Here is a 19,805-nt window from a genome sequence, read left to right on the forward strand (position 1 = left end):
TAACCTCCAGCTGTGACCACCAGACGTCGTTGCGCACTTGGCGAGGAACGTAACAATGACAACGAGACATCCTTTCACTTTATTTTTTGTTTTATTATTCTTGGGCTTTGGCTGCTGCAAAACCTCCATCGACGGTTCAACTCCTACCCTATGGCAAAATAAATTAACCAAACTGGGCACCCCGCAATCGAAACCTCGCACAATCCAAGTGAGCATACCCACTCGCGCGTGGCCTGTCAACGACCGAGCAGTAGAAAACACCCACTTGGCCTTGAAATACCTTCCAGACGTCTCCGTGACCTGCTCCGCGTTCGACTTGGTCGTCCGGGTCAAGCCGTCCTTTTACGGATTCGGCGCAGATGAGTCGGAGCTTCAACTGGGCCCAAGCTGCCGAAGCAACGGTGTCTTGAGACCCTCCGGAGATTTGCTCTTCACATATCCACTGACTGCGTGTGGCTCCCGGCAACAGGTATGCATGCTTTAGCCACTTTTGGGGCTTCCATGTGAAAACTTTTAATTTCCCCTATCACTGCAGTTGGTGCGCGACTTCCTGGTGTACAAATTCACCCTTCATTATGAACCTTCAACCGAGAGGTTTCCAAGAGCGCATCGGACTGACGTCGACATTGAATGTCGTTATCAGAGGTATGAAAAGGTGGCTGTAGTATTCATTCCGTGTACGTGCTTGGCTTGCGTGTGTAGAAAATTAAAGACTCTGGCGGATCTCCTACAGAGTCACCGATTTTCCCACTAGGTAAGGAAAATCGAGTAGATTTATAATGCACATTTCATACAAAAGCAGTGTACTTCGCAACAAAAAGCACACCACCTTAAATCATTTACAACCAACTAAAGGCAAAGCAAAGAGAACAACGTAGCAAATATTATTCAGAGATGGCTTTGTATGTCCCTAAATCCTGAAATATAGTTTTTAAACCGATTTGTAAATATCTTTTTAACTACAACTTTTTTTCTAGTGCAGCAGGTTTGTGGGATATTTTCATGTTTGTTTTAACGTTTGACCCATAAAAACACTGCAATATTGATTTTACCATGCATTATACTTTGTTTCAGAAAAAAAATCTGCCCGTTACTAAATTTAAACCTGAATTACTTAATACATTTATGATGATAAAGTTGCCAGAGAAAAAATAGGGCAAATTTAGAATCGGCACAAAAAATCATCTTGGAAAGTTGTCTCTCATGTTGTCTTTACCAAGGTACCTCCATGTGTACCAGCTCGCAGTCAAGCCCACCTGGGCGACTGCCCTTGTGCGTAAAACCCTGAGAGCCCAACCAAATGAGTTCCAAATCCAACTTATGGATGGTATGTCTAAATGCAACACACGGCTGTGGTGGTGCTTTACATTCATTTCATTGTCACAGTAAATTGTTTGTTAAATTCAGATTCATGGCGCAACCCGGTTAAACATCAAGTGTTCCAGCTTGGTCAGAGGGTTAACGTCCAAGTCTCTGCTCCACATCTGCCCACCGCGAGGAGACTGTACATCAATTACTGCTATGCTTCACCAGATGGTGGCTCTTCTTCATCACACAAGTACACAATCATTGACAATTTGGGGTATGCGTTGTGTACAGGAACTTTCAAGTTATTCTTCTTGGTGTTGTCGCATTTGTGATGTCACATTCATGCCATCCACAGTTGCATGCTAGACAGCAAACGAGACCCCGGAGGGGCTTCTCAATTCATCTCACATGGTAATGGGACCCTGAGATTCTCATTCAAAGCCTTCCAGTTCATTTTGGACCCAGACAGTGAGGTGAGAATCAGCAGCCATCCTTCTGCTGTCCTAAAGTCTAATGTGACTGCAAGGCTTGTTTGTTTTCAGATCAGCATTTACTGCAAATTATTTGCCACATCAAAAGAGCCGGGTCCAGCGCAGAAATCGTGTACTTATCGAGAAGATAGGTGAGACTTTAACGAATCAATGCTTTGTTCAATCTTCCCCAAGTGGATTTGACATTTTTGGGCATCTTTTGTTAGGTGGAAGGCCCTTTCGGGAGATGATTCCATTTGCAATTGTTGCGATGCACAGTGTGTGAGCTCCAAGTCAAAGAGGACAAGCATGGAAGGTGCGCTATTTATTATTTTGCCTTCTTAAGTAAATGTTGTTAATCCTCGTGTTTGTCTCTTTGCAAAGGGTCCGTAAGGAGTGGCTTGTTGGTTACAGCTCAGCCGCTTGCAGCAGAGGAAGGCTTACTGCGTGCCAGAAAACGGAACAATCCCCTTCATGAAGTGTACAATGCTGACACCTTGTGGCAAAATGCAGACACACTCAAGAATGATGACAAAGAAGAAAGAGACAGTGTGGAGGATTATGGAAGAGAAATTTTGATTCTAGAAGAAAAGATCGGACATGAAGTTGACACGGTTGCCCTTCAGAGGAAAAAGTCTGAAGAGCGAGGTTTAAAAGAGTTCACAGACGATGGATCAGGAGATGAATTTAACGGAGCAGGTGCCAAACAGCTAGTCCAAGAAGATAAAATAAACGGAGAAGTAATGCCAAAAGGGGTAGCGATGGAGCCCATTTTAGCATCACAAGTCTCTGTGCAAAGAGATGTGCCACAACTTAATTCCAAAGGTGGTGAAGGAAACCGGAATCACTCCAATGGGCCTGAAGAGGCAACAAGAACGCAATCCTCTGACATCCACAAGATTGAGCTGGTGGATGATCAAGAGCTGACTTGGTATTTTACATGGACATAATATTACAACAGCTGAATACATGAATCTTCACGCTCTGCCATTTCAATAAAACTTGACATGCATTAAGGGATGCATTTTTCTGTTTGACAAAAGCGCTGCCCAGCGCAGCCCGAGGCTGTGTTTAGCACAGTTCAATGCTACATCTAAAAATAGTTTTCTGAAGTGGTCCTGATCCCCTGAATTTAATATTAGTTGAAATGGATAAGCAAATCGTTGTATTCTGGTTTTATTTACATTTTGCACACAATCCCAACTTCATTGTGGTACGTATATTTAGTTATTCAACAATCTTGACAATGAATCGTAAGGAAGGATAAGCATCAATAATCATCTGCAATCACCAAATGTATCAAGTACAACCGGAAAATCCTTAGCAGTAATAAAGACCATGCAGTGTGTCCATAAATCTTTATTTTTTTTTCCCTTTTATAAATGATTTATTTCATTAGTCTTTTAACGTCTGGGGGGGAGGGTGGAAGATCCAAGTAGAATTATCCCACTATTTGAGCCGTAACAGCAGCAGAAATTGTGCTCTAAATAAGGAATTTCAGTATTACTCAACAGTGATTATTAACTGACCCTGAACTACATGAAGGGCCACGAACACAGAAAACCTGAAATTAAAGGATCACCTCGTGAATGTTGAACAGAGAACATCTGATACGAGTAAGAGTGATACAATAAGTCTTGATTCATATTATTTTAGAGATTCACACAACGTTGCAAAGAGGACTGTTGTGACCCTCTTTTTGAAAAATAACTTATTTGTTTTCTTAAACATGGTGTTTGAAAACATCTTTGGTAAATTACAGACCTCAGCGATATTAGCTTTATTTACAAAAGAGCGCCCTGAAGTCCCATTGTCAGAGTTCTGACAAGCGTTGATTCAGCAGGACATACTGTACGTATGCGGCACAAACATCATCAAACAGTCAAGGGCAGCATATTTCAATGTTTTGCAGCAGTAAAGCTCAGAACACCATGTGGCGCAGAAAACGTGCTGTTATCTACGAAAGTGTTGAACGTGCACACAACCCACACCATTTGCATCAAAGTGATTTTTTTTTCCATCTTACAACATCTTAGCAATAAAATCCATTTTGTCTTCGGTGTGAAGGGATCATGTCTCTCCTCCAGCAATATCCGTCTCTGCTGCATCTGAAGTTGAGAACAGAAGTCGATTTGAAAATGTGTGCAAAATGATCTTTTCATGCAAGATGAGGCACTTCTACAATTTACCCTTGTTTGCAAATGGCTGAATGTACAGGTGGTAAATTTAGATAAATATTCACATTCACACCTAAGAGCGATTTTTGTTGTTGTTGTTGCTTTGACTTACAAGCAAAGCCTTGAGAAGACCTGGACTGTATGATCAACAGTCAACTCAACTCACTTCAGCCAACCTCACCAAGCAGCACTTTGGCAAATAGTGAAGAGTGCTTCCAAAAATGCACTTCAAACTGTTTATTTCCACTCACAGTTGTGGTTTGCTGTCAAACTACACTTAGAACAACGAGAATTGCATTGTGTGTATTTAAAACAACCATATTGCTCAGTCTTTGAGTCTGCAAGCTTCATGGTTACACTAAATAGCATTTATAACCCTTTAAACAATCCGTTGAACACAAACAGTGCAGCAACACTTTTAGACAGCCGTAACGCAACACTACATCATCTTTATCCTCTGTGAAGAATGACTAATAATACTGTTGCTGATGAGTTCAGACATCTCAATGAACAGGTTATTCATCTCTCTCTGTCGGTCTCATACTCCCCGCATGTGGCCAAGGCGGACACATCAGAGAGAGCTGCACACGGCCGTTCAATTGATGCAGTGTGACAAAAACAGTTGAATTAAAAAAAGAAATAAAATACTATTTCATTACTGGACATTTTTATTAAGTGCAATATTATGGAGTGGTATTTTTCCTCTTTAAATTATATATTACAATTTGTGTTGTTTTTTTGTAGGGGAGGCCTTTCAACGGGAAAATATTAAAAATTCTAAGTATGGGGAGAAAAATGAATGTCTGTACTAATCCTAATTAATTCATTGAAAACATTTTGCATTGCCCAATTGTGCAGAATTCCAATTCAGAAAGAGACCACCCCCTTGATTTTCAACGGAAGTTCAGCAATAATTTAAATTTTAAATAAATATTGATTGGTAATAAAAAAAAAAATGAATGCATGACTTTTTCTTACCGATGGCGCTCTCAGTCTGTGCTGGCTGTCCTGCAGTCTGCTCCATTCCCTCGCTGTTCTCCACATCTACGGACTTTGTTTTGGGTTTCTTTGCAACAGGCGGTGGCATCTTGACTTTCTTTGTCAACTCCACCTCCTTGACCACCTTGGTAGAAATGTCTTGGGTTTTCTGTGAGGGTGTCTTGGTGTCTATCACCACCCTCTTGTTCTTTGAGAAGATAAAGTTTGCGGTGTTGGTTGGAGACTGAATGTGATCTTTTGGGGATGTGGGTGACTGCAAACTGAGGCGAAGTGGAGAGCTGTCCTTTGATCTGGCAGCTGTCCGCAGGCGGATGGCCTCTTGTAGGTTCATGGAGGGCGGGGGAGGAATGGTCATTACTGGAGACTTGAGGGCTGTGGGTGACGGTGCAGGTGGAACAACAACAACAGACTGGGGCTGGGTTTGAGCTGGTGAGGCAGGCGGAGACGTGGATGTAGGCGAGGATATGATCAGAGATCTTCTAATCGGCTTCTGTGGGGCCTCATTAACAGGTTGGGGGGATGCGATCAGGTTGCTGGGTGGCTGGTTTGTCAAAACGTCCTCAGCTTGAGTTTGTTCCTGAGCTGCAGGAGGTTCAGGGCTGCTGTTAACGGGCCGCAGCTTGACCATCTGCAGAAGCGAAGGGGTGACCACAGGGACGGTTTCTTCCTGAATATTATCAGAAGAAGGTTCAGGCCTCTCGTTCGCTGTGCTTGCAACATTCGTCTGGTTTACAACACAGTCAAGACCCAGAACAGGAAGAGGTGGTGGCACTGGAATGCTTACAGGTGGAGCTGACGGTGTTTCCTCAGGTTTCTCTGGTGACGGAGGGACGTCAACATTTGATGGACTGGATGTGTCACTCTGTGGTGCAAGCTCAGTTGAAGGGAGAAGTTCTAAGGGAGGCGGAGGTGGGATGCTTTGTGGGGGAGCAAAAATACCGTTGCATGAAATCAGCTTATGTTGAGATTCAGATGAGATGCTCTCTTGTTGAACGATGACCTCTGAGTCGGATTTTTGAGATTCACTTGGTGGTGGAGGTGGAATACTTTGTGGTGGATAGAGTTTGGAAGGCAGGGTTTCTTTGTCTGTAGTCTGTGAATTCCTTTCTTGACAAGATGGAGACACAGCCTCTTTAGAACAATGAGCTGAGACCGTTTCTGGAGGCACATGTGGGGGCTGACTAACCTGAGCAGAGGGATCTTCTTTAACATTGACCAAAGGTGGAGGGATGTAGTTAGTTCTCTGAGGAGGCAGTACTTGAACCATCGGAGGGACAGACTCTACAGTTGGAACGACGTCAGGGGGCGGTGGAGAAACCTTTTGAATTATCGAATGAGCGACCTCTTTAGGTGCAGAAGTAATGGCTTCTGTCATTCTCACAGGGATGGTGGATATAATTGGCGGAGGGGGGGCTGCATAGGCTGGTGGAGGAGGTATTATCAAGGGAGGTGGAGGTGCAACCCCATGTGATGTTACAGAAACTTGTGGTTCAGGTTCCGTGGTCACAATAATTGTTGGAGCTGTGCAATGGGCGTGACGTTCTGTGACAGTTACTGACCTTGGTGATGATGTTGGAAGGGCTGCAACTAACCCCTCTCCAGTAATTAAAGGTGGAGGTGGAAGGGGTAAATCTAGCTCATCAGGCACAACGACCACTTGTACTAATGGTGGAGGCGGTGGGGGCCAGGATGAATCAGGGGAGGTTGCAATGTTCACCTGCATGGTTTGTTTTCCAGGGGGCTCTGGGGGGAAGTGTGTGGGAGGAGGAGAAGGGGACGGGCTTGTCCGTGTTAATGAAATTGCATGTATGATATCCACTTTTTCCGTTACCTCTGAAGCTTGTGTGGGTGTATTTTTTCCCACGCCGCTCCTTATCGCCAACCTTTCTTCTCTTTTCTCGACAACCTTCACTAACATTCCATTCAATATGTCACCTACGCGTACCTTCTCATCATTCTGTTTCACTTTGCCGTTTCCTTCTAAATCTACATTCTGAATCAATCTTTCATTGTTGATTTTGTGAACCTCAGTCACGTTCAAAAGTGCACTTTCTTGAACCTTCTTTGTCCCTAATGCAATTCCATTCATTGACTCCCCAGTTGGAGTGAGATTTTTCGGTTTTCTTTCTCCAGTCAAACTTTTCACAGAGCCTTCTGTCGACACAGATGCAGATAACCTCTGTTGTCTCCTGTCTTTCGGATTCTTTTTTATGATGGCATAGACGTTGTCTGGTGCTGGAGGTCCCAAAAGCAACTCAAATGTGCGTTTGTTGTGAGCCCAAACCTCCGGAGGAGGCGCTGGAGGTGCACGGACTTTAGGGTGTGGAGGGATGTCAAAGAGTTCTCTCAGGGTCTTTACAGAGGGGCGGAGACTTTCACAATCCATTTTTTCAGGGTGAGGTTTTGGATCATTGGAGGATCTTGTGTTTTCGGTGGTTTCCAAATGTATGAGCGGGGATGAAGAGGAGGCTCCAGGAAATAACCTTTGAAGCTTTGCTAGAATTCCTCTTTTGTGTTTTGGTGAGGAGTTGTAAGGCTGGAGCTGTGGAGACGTGCAGTCTTGGCTGGAGTAGCCGCTGGACGGGGAGGCGATTTTGCTTACTTTATTCTCCTGTAGTGGTTCCCACTTTTCTTTTCCAACCTTGGCTGACTCAATGGCCTGTGGGGGTTTTGCCATACGAAATAACACCGAGCCTGTTGAGTCCTCCAGTGAGCTGGTGTCCCCGTTGTAGCCGGGGCTATCTATGGCTCTTGTAGGAGAAGCTTCAAGCTCATCAGTCCCACCACCGAGAGCTGAGCTGCTTTGAGGAGACGACTCCTTTGAAATGACCACCACCTCTGCTAAATCTCGTGACCGGCGCTTCATCTTGTTGTGCAGGGAATAGGAGCGGCTTGGTGGAGGCGGTGCCCTTTTGGACTTCATAACAGACAGACTACGCGCAAAGGGCCCCTCTTGCTTAGCCTTAGTAATGAGTTTGCCATTAACATCTTTGTCTCGTGAGGTATCCTTTCTGGAGATATTGCCGCTGGAGATGGTTGACGAGTCAGACACCAGAGTCTCTGAGGACTCAGAGTGGCTCCAACCCGAAGTGTCCGACAGGTTGTAGGGGTTGTGTCGGTAGGCTGAGCTGATTTTGGAGACTCGAGAGGAGGTACGGGAAGGTGAAGGGCTGGACAGAAGAAGGCTGCTCTTGCTGACAGTGCGCAGGCTGTTGCGGCTTTGGCCTCGGCTGATCTCGACCACTTCAATAGATGGCGGCAACACCGCGTTGGGAATGATTTTGGACATGTAATTAGCTTGGGGGGACATTGACATCACTGGGGAGGGCATTTCCTGCTGATGGCTGTTGGCAGTGGTCATTGAGGCAACGGCCACTGACCGAGGCCTCTGACCATCAATCAAGTCTGGTCCCAGTCGGTGCAGCAAAGCCAGGTCATCGATATGACCCGCATGAATCTGCCCGACTTGGTCCTCGCTGTTGGGCAGGATGATGTTTTGGCCAGACACTGACGTTCCTTGATGCTCACCGTTGAAATGCTCTTCCTCATCTAACTTTGGCGTAATTGTAATGCCAACTCTGTCCAAACCTGATGGAAGGAAAACGGATAAACTTTGATTCTGAGGGACATCTGTGGTGCAAAACATCTTTGCATTATATCTTGGTCACTCTATTAGGAAACTGTAACTTTTATTTCATGTGTACAAATACCTGGGTCTGTGTGCGGCCTGCCTAACCAAGATGTATTAAAAATAAAAAATAATTTAAAAAAATAAAGTCAATCTTGTGTTTTGTTTTGTTTTAACAACCGGATTAAATTAAAACAAAAGGTTGGGTTGAATCTAAACCTATGAATACATCATCCGTTTCCGTATATCTATCTTGTTTTGAATCAAAGTGGCCAAAAATCTATCCTCCAAATTAGTTATTAATTTAGGTGAGAAATTTCAAACATAAGTTCCATACCAAGTTCTCGCTGAACATGCCGTGGGATGCTTCCCACAGTTTTCCGATGTCGTCTTCGTGTCCTGCCTTTTTCTGACTGCTTCCCAAAGTTCAACGGCCTGAACGTCGATCCTGGTCAAACAGAAAAAGGCGAGAAAAGCCACTTGACGTTACAATACAAATAAAGTGAAAGTAAAGTCCGTTACCCCATTATGATCAAATCCTCACTGGTTGTTTTTTTTAAATATTAAGAACTGAAAATTGCATCTTTTGTAGTTACCTTGCCTGGTGAGACCAGAGCGGGAGGATCTTGTTGACGCAGATGATTGCATAGAGGCAACAGAGGAAGCGTCAGGAATGGTGCTGTCTGTGGTAAAGCCTCCACCCTCCCCGTCTGTTTGGGCTGTCATCGTTGACTGACAGAGGTATAAAATAATAGCGGTTCATCTTCAGAAAGCAGACTTACCCAAGAAATCGTGAAATTTAAGTTGCAATGTAACTTACAGTTGTGCTTTCATTATCTTGGAACTCCACTCCAGCATTGTTATCTGCAAAAAGAGCAACATTTAAACCTGCACTTATGCAATGTCACCATTTCAACAAGCAGTTTTATGACATGTACTGCCACTTTGTGCTTAGCTTCAAGACTACAAGACTTTTATACCTTCCTGTTGCATCATTTTCAAGCCCTCCAAGGCCTCACTGTGAAGGTCCTCAAGGTACTTGGGCCTGCTGGCCTCGATGAACACGTTCTCCTGGAGCAGCGGAGGAGGCGGGGTCTTATCATCATGCAGAGTTAGCACAGCTTGAAAGAGAGAACAAGAAAGCAAGGGGAGATCAGCAAAGTACTTTAATAACTCTAACAGCAGATTAGCTGCCCATATGGACGCCAAAGAGGCAATCATGTTGCCACTAGAAAGATTTAAGCCCAAACAAATAAATATTGAGAGCAAACACAAATAATATCTGAGAGATTAATCCTTGATTTCACTCCTGAATTCAGGATTAAATTTTGCCTTTGACAATAGCGCAATGGAGGATTATCAAATTAAAAAAAAATACTGCAATTAATGATGGGATTTACACATTCTTCTGGACCTAATCTCATTAGACAAAGAAAGGGGAATTAAAAAAACACGGTCACATTAAATTGCGTGATGTGTATAATAGGCATTTCTGGGATAGCATCAATTCCGTGACAAGAACCATGTATTCAATCCAGAAAAAAAGTCAACCTGATTTGAGATACAAATGACTTTCAGTCACATGTGAACTTCAAACATGACAAAAACCTGTAGAACCACTTTGAATGGCTAATGAATGTCTCACATTCCCACACTTAGATCATCGCTGCTTTCCATGTTGCTGTACACTGCCCTTATTTTCTTTATTTAACATCTCATTTATACAAAATAAGATCAGGTTAACTAGCCCGTCACTTCTATATGTGAGCCACTCGCCATGTGATGCAACTCCGGTGGGACCTAAGACACCTTTATGTAATGCTGACAGCTGCTCTACATTTAGTCACCTACTTTACTCAATTTGACACACAGTCACTGTAAGGCCATGCTGGAATTAGTCTCAGAGGCCACATGCTTAACTGTTACTTGTCAGCACTCTTTTGTAACAGCATTCCAAACGCACTACTATTTTCTGTGAAACAATGTTACTATTACGATGTACTTTTCTCATTATGGAGCATGTACATCGCAGTTACAAAAATACTGAAATAGACTTGTGTGATCTGCAGTGATCTTGTTTTTATGAAGCCGTACTGGTCTCATTTCATTCATAAACGAATCTACATTATCGAAAGCATAATAATCGATGTGCTGCCTTCACTTACCTTTCTTCTTCACTGGGGGAAAGCAGTAGAAATTAGAGCTAAAGTCATTAGTCAAAAGCACCACCATGACGTCCTTATACAGCTCGTCGTCAATGCTCCAAAAGCTCACCAGAACTTGGTATAAAATGTCTTAAAATAAGTCCAAAACCCACATGTACTTTAAAAAGACTGCCCGATCATGATGTGTTGTTTTTGAAAAGTTGTTTTTGTCCTTTCCACTCAAAGTGGAGAATGCCTCAACAGCCAATCGACAATCGGAGCTCAGGCACTAATCCTGTGCAGCCTAATTCCTGCCAACCCTCTTGCTGCCCATCTGCAAACAACCCTGATTGGTCATTGGGGATCAAACAGTGGTCATACATGTAAACAACAAAGCCAGACTTGTTTTCAGGGATTTGAGAAATTTTGTGGCGTTTTCCCTCTTTGGAACGAAATAATTTACTGTAAAAAGCTGACATTTCCTGACCCCGTCTATTTATGGGGTGGTTGAAAATATATCCACAAGGGGGAGCATGTGGACAGAGTAAATAAATTCCTAAAACAAGATTAAAAACATGTTTCAAAAGAGGCTTGTAGCTCCACAGCACATGGTCACACATGTGATATGTGTTCCTCTAGTCTTGATACAACTTTGTTAGGTTGTAATAATGTACACAGACGAGTCAGATGACAATGGGAGACCATTCATTTAGAATCAGAATCAGAAATCCCTTTATTGTCATTGTACTCAAGTGTGCAACGAGATTAGAGAGAGAGATTTACAACTCATTAATGAAAATTCTAGCTGGATGTGAGATGACATCTTTAATCTATGACTTTCTTGAGTTATTTTCTATTTACATCTCCAGTAATGTAGTGTGTTCACTTGCAATGCACAGAATATATGGCATTTGAACAAATGCAAAAGGTTATCATCTGATTTCCAGAAGAGTGGAATGACATTTTAAGCACATCGAAAGACAAATAAATGAACCAAATTGGCTGCGGGAGTGGCACGCATAGTATATATGCAGTCAGTTGATATGGACACAAGAAAGTGTCTAGTTACCATGACGGAACATGCTTGACAGGAGAGGCAAGGGTAGGGTGCGACTGGCAGTTAATGAGGAGCTTCCTTAACTATCGCTGGTTACACTCAAATATGTGTGCATATTAATCACTGACTTCTTAAAAGCACCATCTGTCAGTGGTGGATTGACAGCATTAACAGGCTGGAAGTGATTATGTATCAAATCCAGGCTGATGTTTACATCTTGGATTTGAATAAACTTCCTAAATCCACTGGACATGATCCTGCATAACCAGTCTAGTCAAGTTCCGGAGCTCAGCCACCAGAAAGGGAAAAACATTGTGTGACAGAAAATCTGCTTATGGAAAAATGATTACATGTAAATAATCATACTATTTAGACCGGGAAAAAAAACAAAAGGGTTTCAAAAATGCATAAAGTGAATTGATTGTCCACAACACAAGGTACACTACATCCTGTATAAGGCTCAGTTGTGAATTATATCTTCAATTTTAAACTGTATATGCTGTACAAGATATTTTATATTTTGAAATATTGTTGACCTGGTAGAGTTGTTAAAAATCAGCCTGCCAGATAAAAACATTCCAAAAAGCGTTAGATCTGCATAATAGTTACAGTGACACCCTGATGACGCGTTAAAGCCCCAGTTGACAGGTGGGGATTATATTTGTTGCAGCTTCACAGGGGGACATGTGGCATTACACTGGAAGTGGAATATGCACCACAGGAAAAGTTTGTTAGGAAGAAATACAAGTGATATACAAAGAATGCTTATATTATAAGAAAAAGTAACTTTGTAACTGTGATGCGACTGTCAACGCTGTTCAGTATTTTTCTGAACCACAGACAACCTCCTTACCACAACCACAGACTGTATTAATAATTAAAAGATTGGAACTCACTTACAACCACATTAGATACTCCAGTCCAATATAAAAGTTACAGTATGCCTAAAATGGTATCGTTAGTAAGATAATCATTGTAATCATATATTAGAAACAGGTCTTAATATGATGTTGCAGTTCTACTCCATGCTCACTAGAATCACAAGATATAATGCGGAGACGCAACAGACTAACAGACATCTTTTTTGTTACATTATATATTTGTGCAACAGTTATGGTTGTGGCTGTTGAACGTTATGTGACCACTTAACTAACACATTTTAAATAAGTTAAAAAATGACAATGATCTCGTGAAAACATTTTTGGAAAAAGTTTAATGCACATTGTTGTCCAATCGATCCCCGTCCGGACAGACTAGCAAAAGCGAGTCGATATTTCAGTGTGGCACTTTGCAAAGATCATTAGACCCTGTAAACATGTATTGTCCTGAAGTACTAAAGTGCCTTTTGAAAACCTTCTATTGGCATTTTCTATACAATATATGTGAATGAGGACTTCGGTAAGTAATGCAAATCTGCAGGACATACAGTAGTGGAAGTGGTGAGCCATCAGGGCCAGCAAGGCGTTCTCTTTTGGCCTATAAACTATCAGAAGCACTCACCAACTATACAATATATTTACAACAAATTCTAATTTTTGCTCCGTGAAACTGTATTAATTTATTCCCAACAGTCTATTCTCCCCATACGTGTACTTTGCAGAGAAACATTATACTTAAATGCTACTACAGCACTGTGGGACTGGGTACCGTTTTGGTTGTGTGATGTGCTTTTGAACAGATTTAGAACAAACACTTAACATGCATGCACACTCCATTTAGAGGAATATAGCATTTAGCTTTCTGAGGATCCAAGAATTATTTGGTCACACAAAACATCTACAAAACAGTAATTTCAACCATTTTCAGTAGAAAAGGCCCCCAAGGGCATACTCCCGCGAGGCCATTCAAACTATGCCAGGCTGAGAATCTCCCTCCCGCTCCTGTCCTTTCCTACATGCAGCGTTTTTTAAAGCATTCAAACTTGATCCCATTTTGCAATTGCTTCACTATTCAATGTTGCATTCTGTTCATTTCAGTTGGGAAAGGAGGTATTTGCTCTAGAGCAATATATGAGAGCACGTTGCGCCGCATGCCATTGATGGCGACCGGTCCAGGGTGAACCTCATTTCTCACCCAAAGTCAACCGTGAACACATCCCTAATGAGGACAACTGCTATAGAAAATGGATGAGGTAGATGGATGGATAGTCAAATTCACATTCACACTAGCCAAATGTACCAGACTTTGGACAAGCTGGCTAAAGCAGACATTGTTTAGTGTGAGTACAGAAGTCATGTTCCGAGATTTAAGGATTCCTCAGTATAATCAAACCCATTTTGATAGGCATCATCCATCAGCAAGAAACCAGATTCCATTAAAAGTTGTCCACTTGAATGTAAACTATTTTGGCTTGGAAGTGCGTGTTTACTTTTACTCTATGGTATTACAGGCAATGAACTTAGATTTGAAGTTAAAATACTGTGTTATGTTATAATGGAGTGAGTTGAGAAACATGTTTAAGTAAGACTGAGTCATTGGAATATCAAAAGAGTGCGAGTTTATCGCTGTGGGCTCCTGATCTTGACAGAACGCTGCGTGTGAGGAGAGGAAACAACCAGCTCCTTTGTTTTATTGAAACCTTCGGTCCTAGAGTGCAAAGTTATCGTCCATACTATGGATTCTAACTCTTAAATCTTTTATTTCTCTAAAGTACTCATTTGACTCTGCATTTACTGGTGACTCATAAGTCATTGTGTGTACTTGCTACACCACCAAACCTTTTCCATTCTTGACAACAGTCACACTGTTTCATATCTTGCAACTGCAAAACAATTTGTGCGATGTCATCAAAGGAGGCCAGCCAGCGTCCTTTTAGCTAGCACCAGAAAACAAACACTTGAAGATTGCAGTCATAATATAACGAAATTAAAGGCAATCGAAAATTGCTATCATGTACAGCCCATGTACTTGTCACTCTACACCAGCGGTGCCTAACCGGTACCGGTCCGTGTGGCCACCTTGAACTGGGCCGCACAGATAGGCAAAAAAAATAAATAAATAAAAAAATGCTTCACTTCTGTTATTTATTATTCAAGGTTGAAAAATATTTTCATTTGAAGAATGATGGGCTTTTCTCTGTTACGTTGGACACTTGACACACTTGACTCGTATTACGCTAATATTAAACTCACAAGCTAGCAAAATGATTATGACCACGTACAAAGCCCATTCTGCTCAATAAGAGGAGAGCACCCCAACGACCAGTTGTTGGCCTGCAGAAGTTAGGGAATTGTATAAACAAAACGCTTGGGGACCACTGCTCTACACCAACCAAAATAAAATCCTCATAAATGCAAAAGCCTGTGGTAATACAGAAGTACCATTCACTATCAGCCAGTCAAGCTAAAGAACCTCTCATGACATCACCAACTTGTGAGAAACTCTGACTCTACCCAGAGAACGACTCCCTGAAGCGAATGCATACTAAACATGTTTTTGATCACTTTCCATAATGAAGAGATGACAAACCAGTTCGCCTGTCTGTCCTTGTTATTATGTCATCGTCACAAAAACAACAATGACAAGTAAATTCATGAACCACACACAATTTGACGATTGTCGAATACAAGTCAGAGTAATAATAAAAGGTTTATGATGCGAAAAGCTTCACTTTGGAAAAGACCATTTCCATTAAGTCTCATTTGTTTAGTATATGCCAGTCTTCAATGGGGCTTTGGAAAACAAATTATTGTTCTACATCAATTCTGCCTAGCAACAAATGACCATGACAAATTGCTTGATGAGACCAAAAAAAAAATAATTAATCGGAGCATAATTGTTGAAATATGTTGCACCTATTAGTAAACTGTATTGCTATTTCAAGGCTCTAGTTGAATTATGAATCATGTAAAAACGTTTCTTTTTCTATTGTGTTGTCTTCGTCCACAAACCTTTTCACCCAAAACATAATTTGGCAATCAAAACAGAAGAATTGTGCCTCATCTTGAGATGAATCAAACTTTAAAGCTAGGTGGTTAAAGGCGAACAGATTGGAAAGATGACATCATAATCCCTCTACAAAGTTATCTGCTTTATAAGTGCCTCTTGTACATCTACCCGGCTGCTTTTTTTCACTTCCCTAAAGAAAACGCAGAGTTTCATTTCCTTGACAAACGCTGCTATTTCTACATCGAGCTGACGCTGAAGCTGAAAAACCTGTACCTGCAACAGTAGCAACAAGTTCACACCGTCGCACAACCTGGGCATCTATGGCAAGCTGCACAATCACACAATGGCGCCATAAACCCTCCCTCGTCAGACAAATATCTTCTTAAAAGGTCAAACGTGCAGAATCTTAGAATGAGCCTTTGGAGAAAACAGATGCCTTGCTTATATCTGGAGAAGAGTGTGAGTGTTTTGATACGCACTCAGAATCAGCACACTTTATCACCTCCGACACACTCAATAAGAGGAGCACTTGACTGACCATGCACATGCACGTACATGTGTCCTACAATTACTCAAGGACAACAATCATTGATAGTCATAACAAGCACCATGCATAATATGAATACGTACATACAATGACGGGAAATTAAGTTTTTAAAAAGGCCATTGGTCAAGCCCAGGAGTGTGTGCAAGTGGAATTATGTGTACATGCGTACAGTAGTATATAATTAATGTGACAGCCTCTCTTGCTACTTATTCATAATAACTACCACTGTTTAGAAGAGAAAATGAATAAGGAATAATCCACTTTTCAAACAGTCGAGATAACACACTGTCACACACGGGCGCGTACACGTTCAATGTACTAGATTCAGAAGAAGTTACTTAATTCAAGTTGAAATGCACACACATGTTGATTATCAGGGAATGCAATACTAAAAGATCCAAAAAGTCAGAGGTTATCAGTCCAATCCAGACACTGGGCTGGTCAAATTCCACCAGCCTTGTTTACTGAAAAATACATTCCTAAAAAAGGTGAAGGGTCAGACAACTTTGGATGCACCATCTAGATCAGGGGTCAAAACCCCTTGCGACACCAAGTGTGACCAAAAGCAGAACAACTCACGAAGATCTACTTGTTTGTGTGCGTGCGCGTGTGTGGGGGTGTGTGTGAGTGTGTGTGTGTGTAATTTAAAGTCAGTGCGATTCCTACAAACATTCTACAAACCAAAACCTATCAATGGACCCATCTCAGAGTTAAAGTAGTATGTGTGATACTAGTAATAACTAATAATAAAAGCACAAAATAACATCCAGGAGCAGGCCAAAAGTGTAGTAAATAGTTAGCAATGTTGACCTTCATCCAAATCCACAAAAACAAATTAATAATTTTTTTAGTTTTGTTTTTTTCACCAATTCCCAAACCCTCCCAAAAGCCTTGAGGAAAATATTAGTAATTAATGCATACTCCTAATGCTAATTAACAAGCATACACATAAACATAACTTAAGGATAAAGGGTAAAACCTGCACATTCTTATGTTGTGTACTATAATAAACCAAATGTTCAAAACTCCCTGGAAACTCCCTAATCTAGTTATTTTGCTCTCTGTGGTTGAAATTGTAACATTACGCCTGTAACCAAAGTGAGGTGTTAGCATAGTTGCCACATTGTGATCCTTAGTGGGTGCCAGTTTCTCAAAGAGGAGGAATTGTGAGAGGTCAGGAAAAACAAAACCTCTTGTTCCTCGGCCAGTGTAACAGTGCTGGCATAGCTTTTTAATGAACTGGCCCCGTGCCAGGCATTGAGTGACCAGGAGGCCCCTTTCTGGCATCAGTACTCATCATCATCACAGGCTCATGTGGAGGGATCTAATTCTCTGTGCCAGCGTGCTACACTCCAGCACGTCCAGCTCCTGAAGGTTGTTACTCACAGAAAACACAGAGAGGAGTTTACTGTGCTCGTTGCCAATAGCAACCATTTGTACACAAACTGCTCATTGCTGAGGGTTGCGCCACTCCACAGAAGCATGACAGTGCAATGATCATAAGTGAAATTTATTGTGATGTTTTGCTCAGTATATTATCAACAATAAAATACTTTCGGTAATTAGACAAATTAAATTTACCAAGCATATGCTAAGGTAAATAGCAGGCAGCTGAAAGCATCATATGTCATATTCAAATTTGTTTTAGAGAAGTTTGTTTTTAGAAAATACAACTTGAATCGAAAAATCGATTCAGATTCAAAAGATGTGAGTGAGCCGTTGCACAAATGAATCAAATTGTTTCACTTAAAAATGTACCGTCCTTAAATCGAATTATATCTTTGTTTGCCACGTCGATAGTACTGACAAGTTCATTCATATCGTAAAAAGATTGTCTACTTTTAACAAGAAACCGTTTGCATCATCCTCTCAAAGTGAGCTATACCTCATCTGCGTACTTGAATTGTAATCCCACCGAATTGAACCAAAGAAATCGTTCCACTTAAATAATACGCTCTTAAATCGTATCGCTTTCCAAACATACGGAGATACGTATTGAACCTGTTTTGATTGCAAAGCTTGGCGCGCCTCCGAGCTATGCTGTTGCGTTTAGTTTTATTACACAGCAATTTACCCGTATTTATATTTGTTTGACAGTTAAGAATGAAAAAGTACGACTTTAAACGTTTTTTATGGTGGCAACTGTTAGACCCTGAAATGTCGTTTACATTACCTACCATAACAAAATTGTTTTTACATAAGAAAATTAATCACAGAATGGATTCAGGTTTTATTGTATTTATCCGTAAAGCAAAATGCGTGCCAGAGTCGCCGACAAGTCTCCTCGGGTAAGCATTTCAACCAGAAAGTAGTGCAACACTAAATGCTTCATTGAGTATTTCTCAATGTTAGATGTGGAAAATGTGCAGACAAGGGAATAAACACGACCCTGCTTGTGGGGTTAACATACAAGCTGTCCTTGCAGAATTATATCTCCTTATCTCCAACATAGTTTACTTTCTCTTACAAAACTCGCAGCTTTTTGTTGCAGTCGTAATGAAACACATGGAGCACTATGTGCAGCACAAGTCTGCACTCACCAGACACTTTATTAGGTACAGTTGCAAACTATTTGCGACAAATATCAACAACATTAACAATGATAATTATTTTGGAAAAGAATAATAACAAACCATGGATTCAAGGTTTCCATCTTGATTTAAGTAGTTATATCTGAACATATGTTCCTGTTTACTAACAGTTGTAGAAATTAAACATCTGTGTGAGCCAACATTATTTTGGGCTTTGTGGAATTCCCCTGACACCTACCCTACTCAGGTTTTGGTTTCACACTTTGAGAAGTAGCAGTGAGGGTAGCAGGCGGACTCGCGCTTGCCTGGAAAGTAATCAGCCAAAACTATGAGTGCTTGCTGCCAGAACACCAACCCAAAACAAGCAGTATGTTTTTTTTTTTTGTTTGTTTTTTTTTTTTTTTTTGCAAGAGCTGCCTCATTTGCAAAAAGTACTGCTTGTGTATATGATGATTCTGTTGGGCAAAGGCATTTGAACAATGACCATGATAAATTTAGCAAAGTCAAAAGTATGACATTTTGCAGTCGGCAAAACGGAATGTGGAGTTCGCAAATTGTTTCACAAACTGCAAAGAGAAAACTGGTTTGGGGTTGTGTAGCAGGCATGTGCAAGCTCAGACAAGATCTACTGAGCACACCTCTGGGAAAAGTCACTTTTGCAGGTGAGCGTGAATACTTTTTTTTTTTTTTTTTGCCATTCAAAGTGTGCGTGTGTTTAAACCGCCTTCATACAGCTGTGTGAGTGTGAGCTCACGTCTGAAAAAGCCCTGATTCACAGAGTCTGAGTGGAGCGCTTGGTGGTGCAACACGAGGACCAGGTAAATCAGTGATTGTATCAAAGAAAGGGACAGACAACAGCATAGAAAGCAAACCTAAAGGTCAGCGGGTGAGTAGGAAGTCAGTGTTCAAACAGCCTTCCAGTGAGCAAACATGTAAGCCGCGGGGCAAAGGAGCAACAAATTTCACTGGTTTCCATTAACTTATCAAATATGTTGTGGTAGAGTTGCAACATTTCTAATATTGCTTTGTGTGGATTAGCGATAGACTGATTATCGG

At 41.5% G+C, this 19,805-nt stretch overlaps 2 protein-coding genes across 4 annotated transcripts in view; one reads left to right on the forward strand and one right to left on the reverse strand.

Annotated features, from left to right (window-relative positions):
• LOC148343331 (zona pellucida sperm-binding protein 3-like) lies at positions 1-3,067 on the forward strand. The gene is made up of 8 exons (XM_088319024.1): positions 1-469; positions 536-645; positions 1,221-1,327; positions 1,408-1,582; positions 1,664-1,781; positions 1,851-1,930; positions 2,006-2,094; positions 2,163-3,067. The coding sequence occupies exons 1-8, from the start codon at positions 56-58 to the stop codon at positions 2,726-2,728; spliced, it is 1,659 nt and encodes a 552-aa protein (XP_088175150.1). The 5' UTR covers positions 1-55; the 3' UTR covers positions 2,729-3,067.
• The window catches only part of LOC148343332 (uncharacterized), a 27,920-nt gene continuing 11,053 nt past the window's right edge, over positions 2,939-19,805 (reverse strand). For 2 of the 3 annotated variants that reach the window (XM_088319004.1, XM_088318995.1), the window contains exons 3-8: positions 9,563-9,703; positions 9,403-9,446; positions 9,179-9,314; positions 8,920-9,030; positions 4,934-8,542; positions 2,939-3,886 (exon numbers count right to left, since the gene is read on the reverse strand). In XM_088319004.1, coding sequence (XP_088175130.1) covers positions 3,849-3,886; positions 4,934-8,542; positions 8,920-9,030; positions 9,179-9,314; positions 9,403-9,446; positions 9,563-9,703 — 4,079 coding nt within the window. In that variant the 3' untranslated portion in view covers positions 2,939-3,848. Of the gene's footprint in view, positions 3,887-4,933; positions 8,543-8,919; positions 9,031-9,178; positions 9,315-9,402; positions 9,447-9,562; positions 9,704-10,747; positions 11,020-19,805 lie in introns of those variants that run through there. The other variant, XM_088319012.1, reaches the window with a different exon arrangement.

The sequence above is a fragment of the Idiotropiscis lumnitzeri genome, chromosome 1 (assembly GCF_059441095.1).
Source record: "Idiotropiscis lumnitzeri isolate Australia: NSW breed Sydney's pygmy pipehorse chromosome 1, RoL_Ilum_1.0, whole genome shotgun sequence".
In the NCBI taxonomy this organism is placed as follows: domain Eukaryota; kingdom Metazoa; phylum Chordata; class Actinopteri; order Syngnathiformes; family Syngnathidae; genus Idiotropiscis; species Idiotropiscis lumnitzeri.

Bases quoted from the DNA above. Each gene is read 5' to 3' on its own strand.
- LOC148343331 (XM_088319024.1), top strand. From the start codon at position 56: ATGACAACGAGACATCCTTTCACTTTATTTTTTGTTTTATTATTCTTG. The intron at 646-1,220 runs GTATGAAAAGGT...GTCTTTACCAAG, and splicing joins ATTGAATGTCGTTATCAGAG to GTACCTCCATGTGTACCAGC. The intron at 1,931-2,005 runs GTGAGACTTTAA...ATCTTTTGTTAG, and splicing joins TGTACTTATCGAGAAGATAG to GTGGAAGGCCCTTTCGGGAG.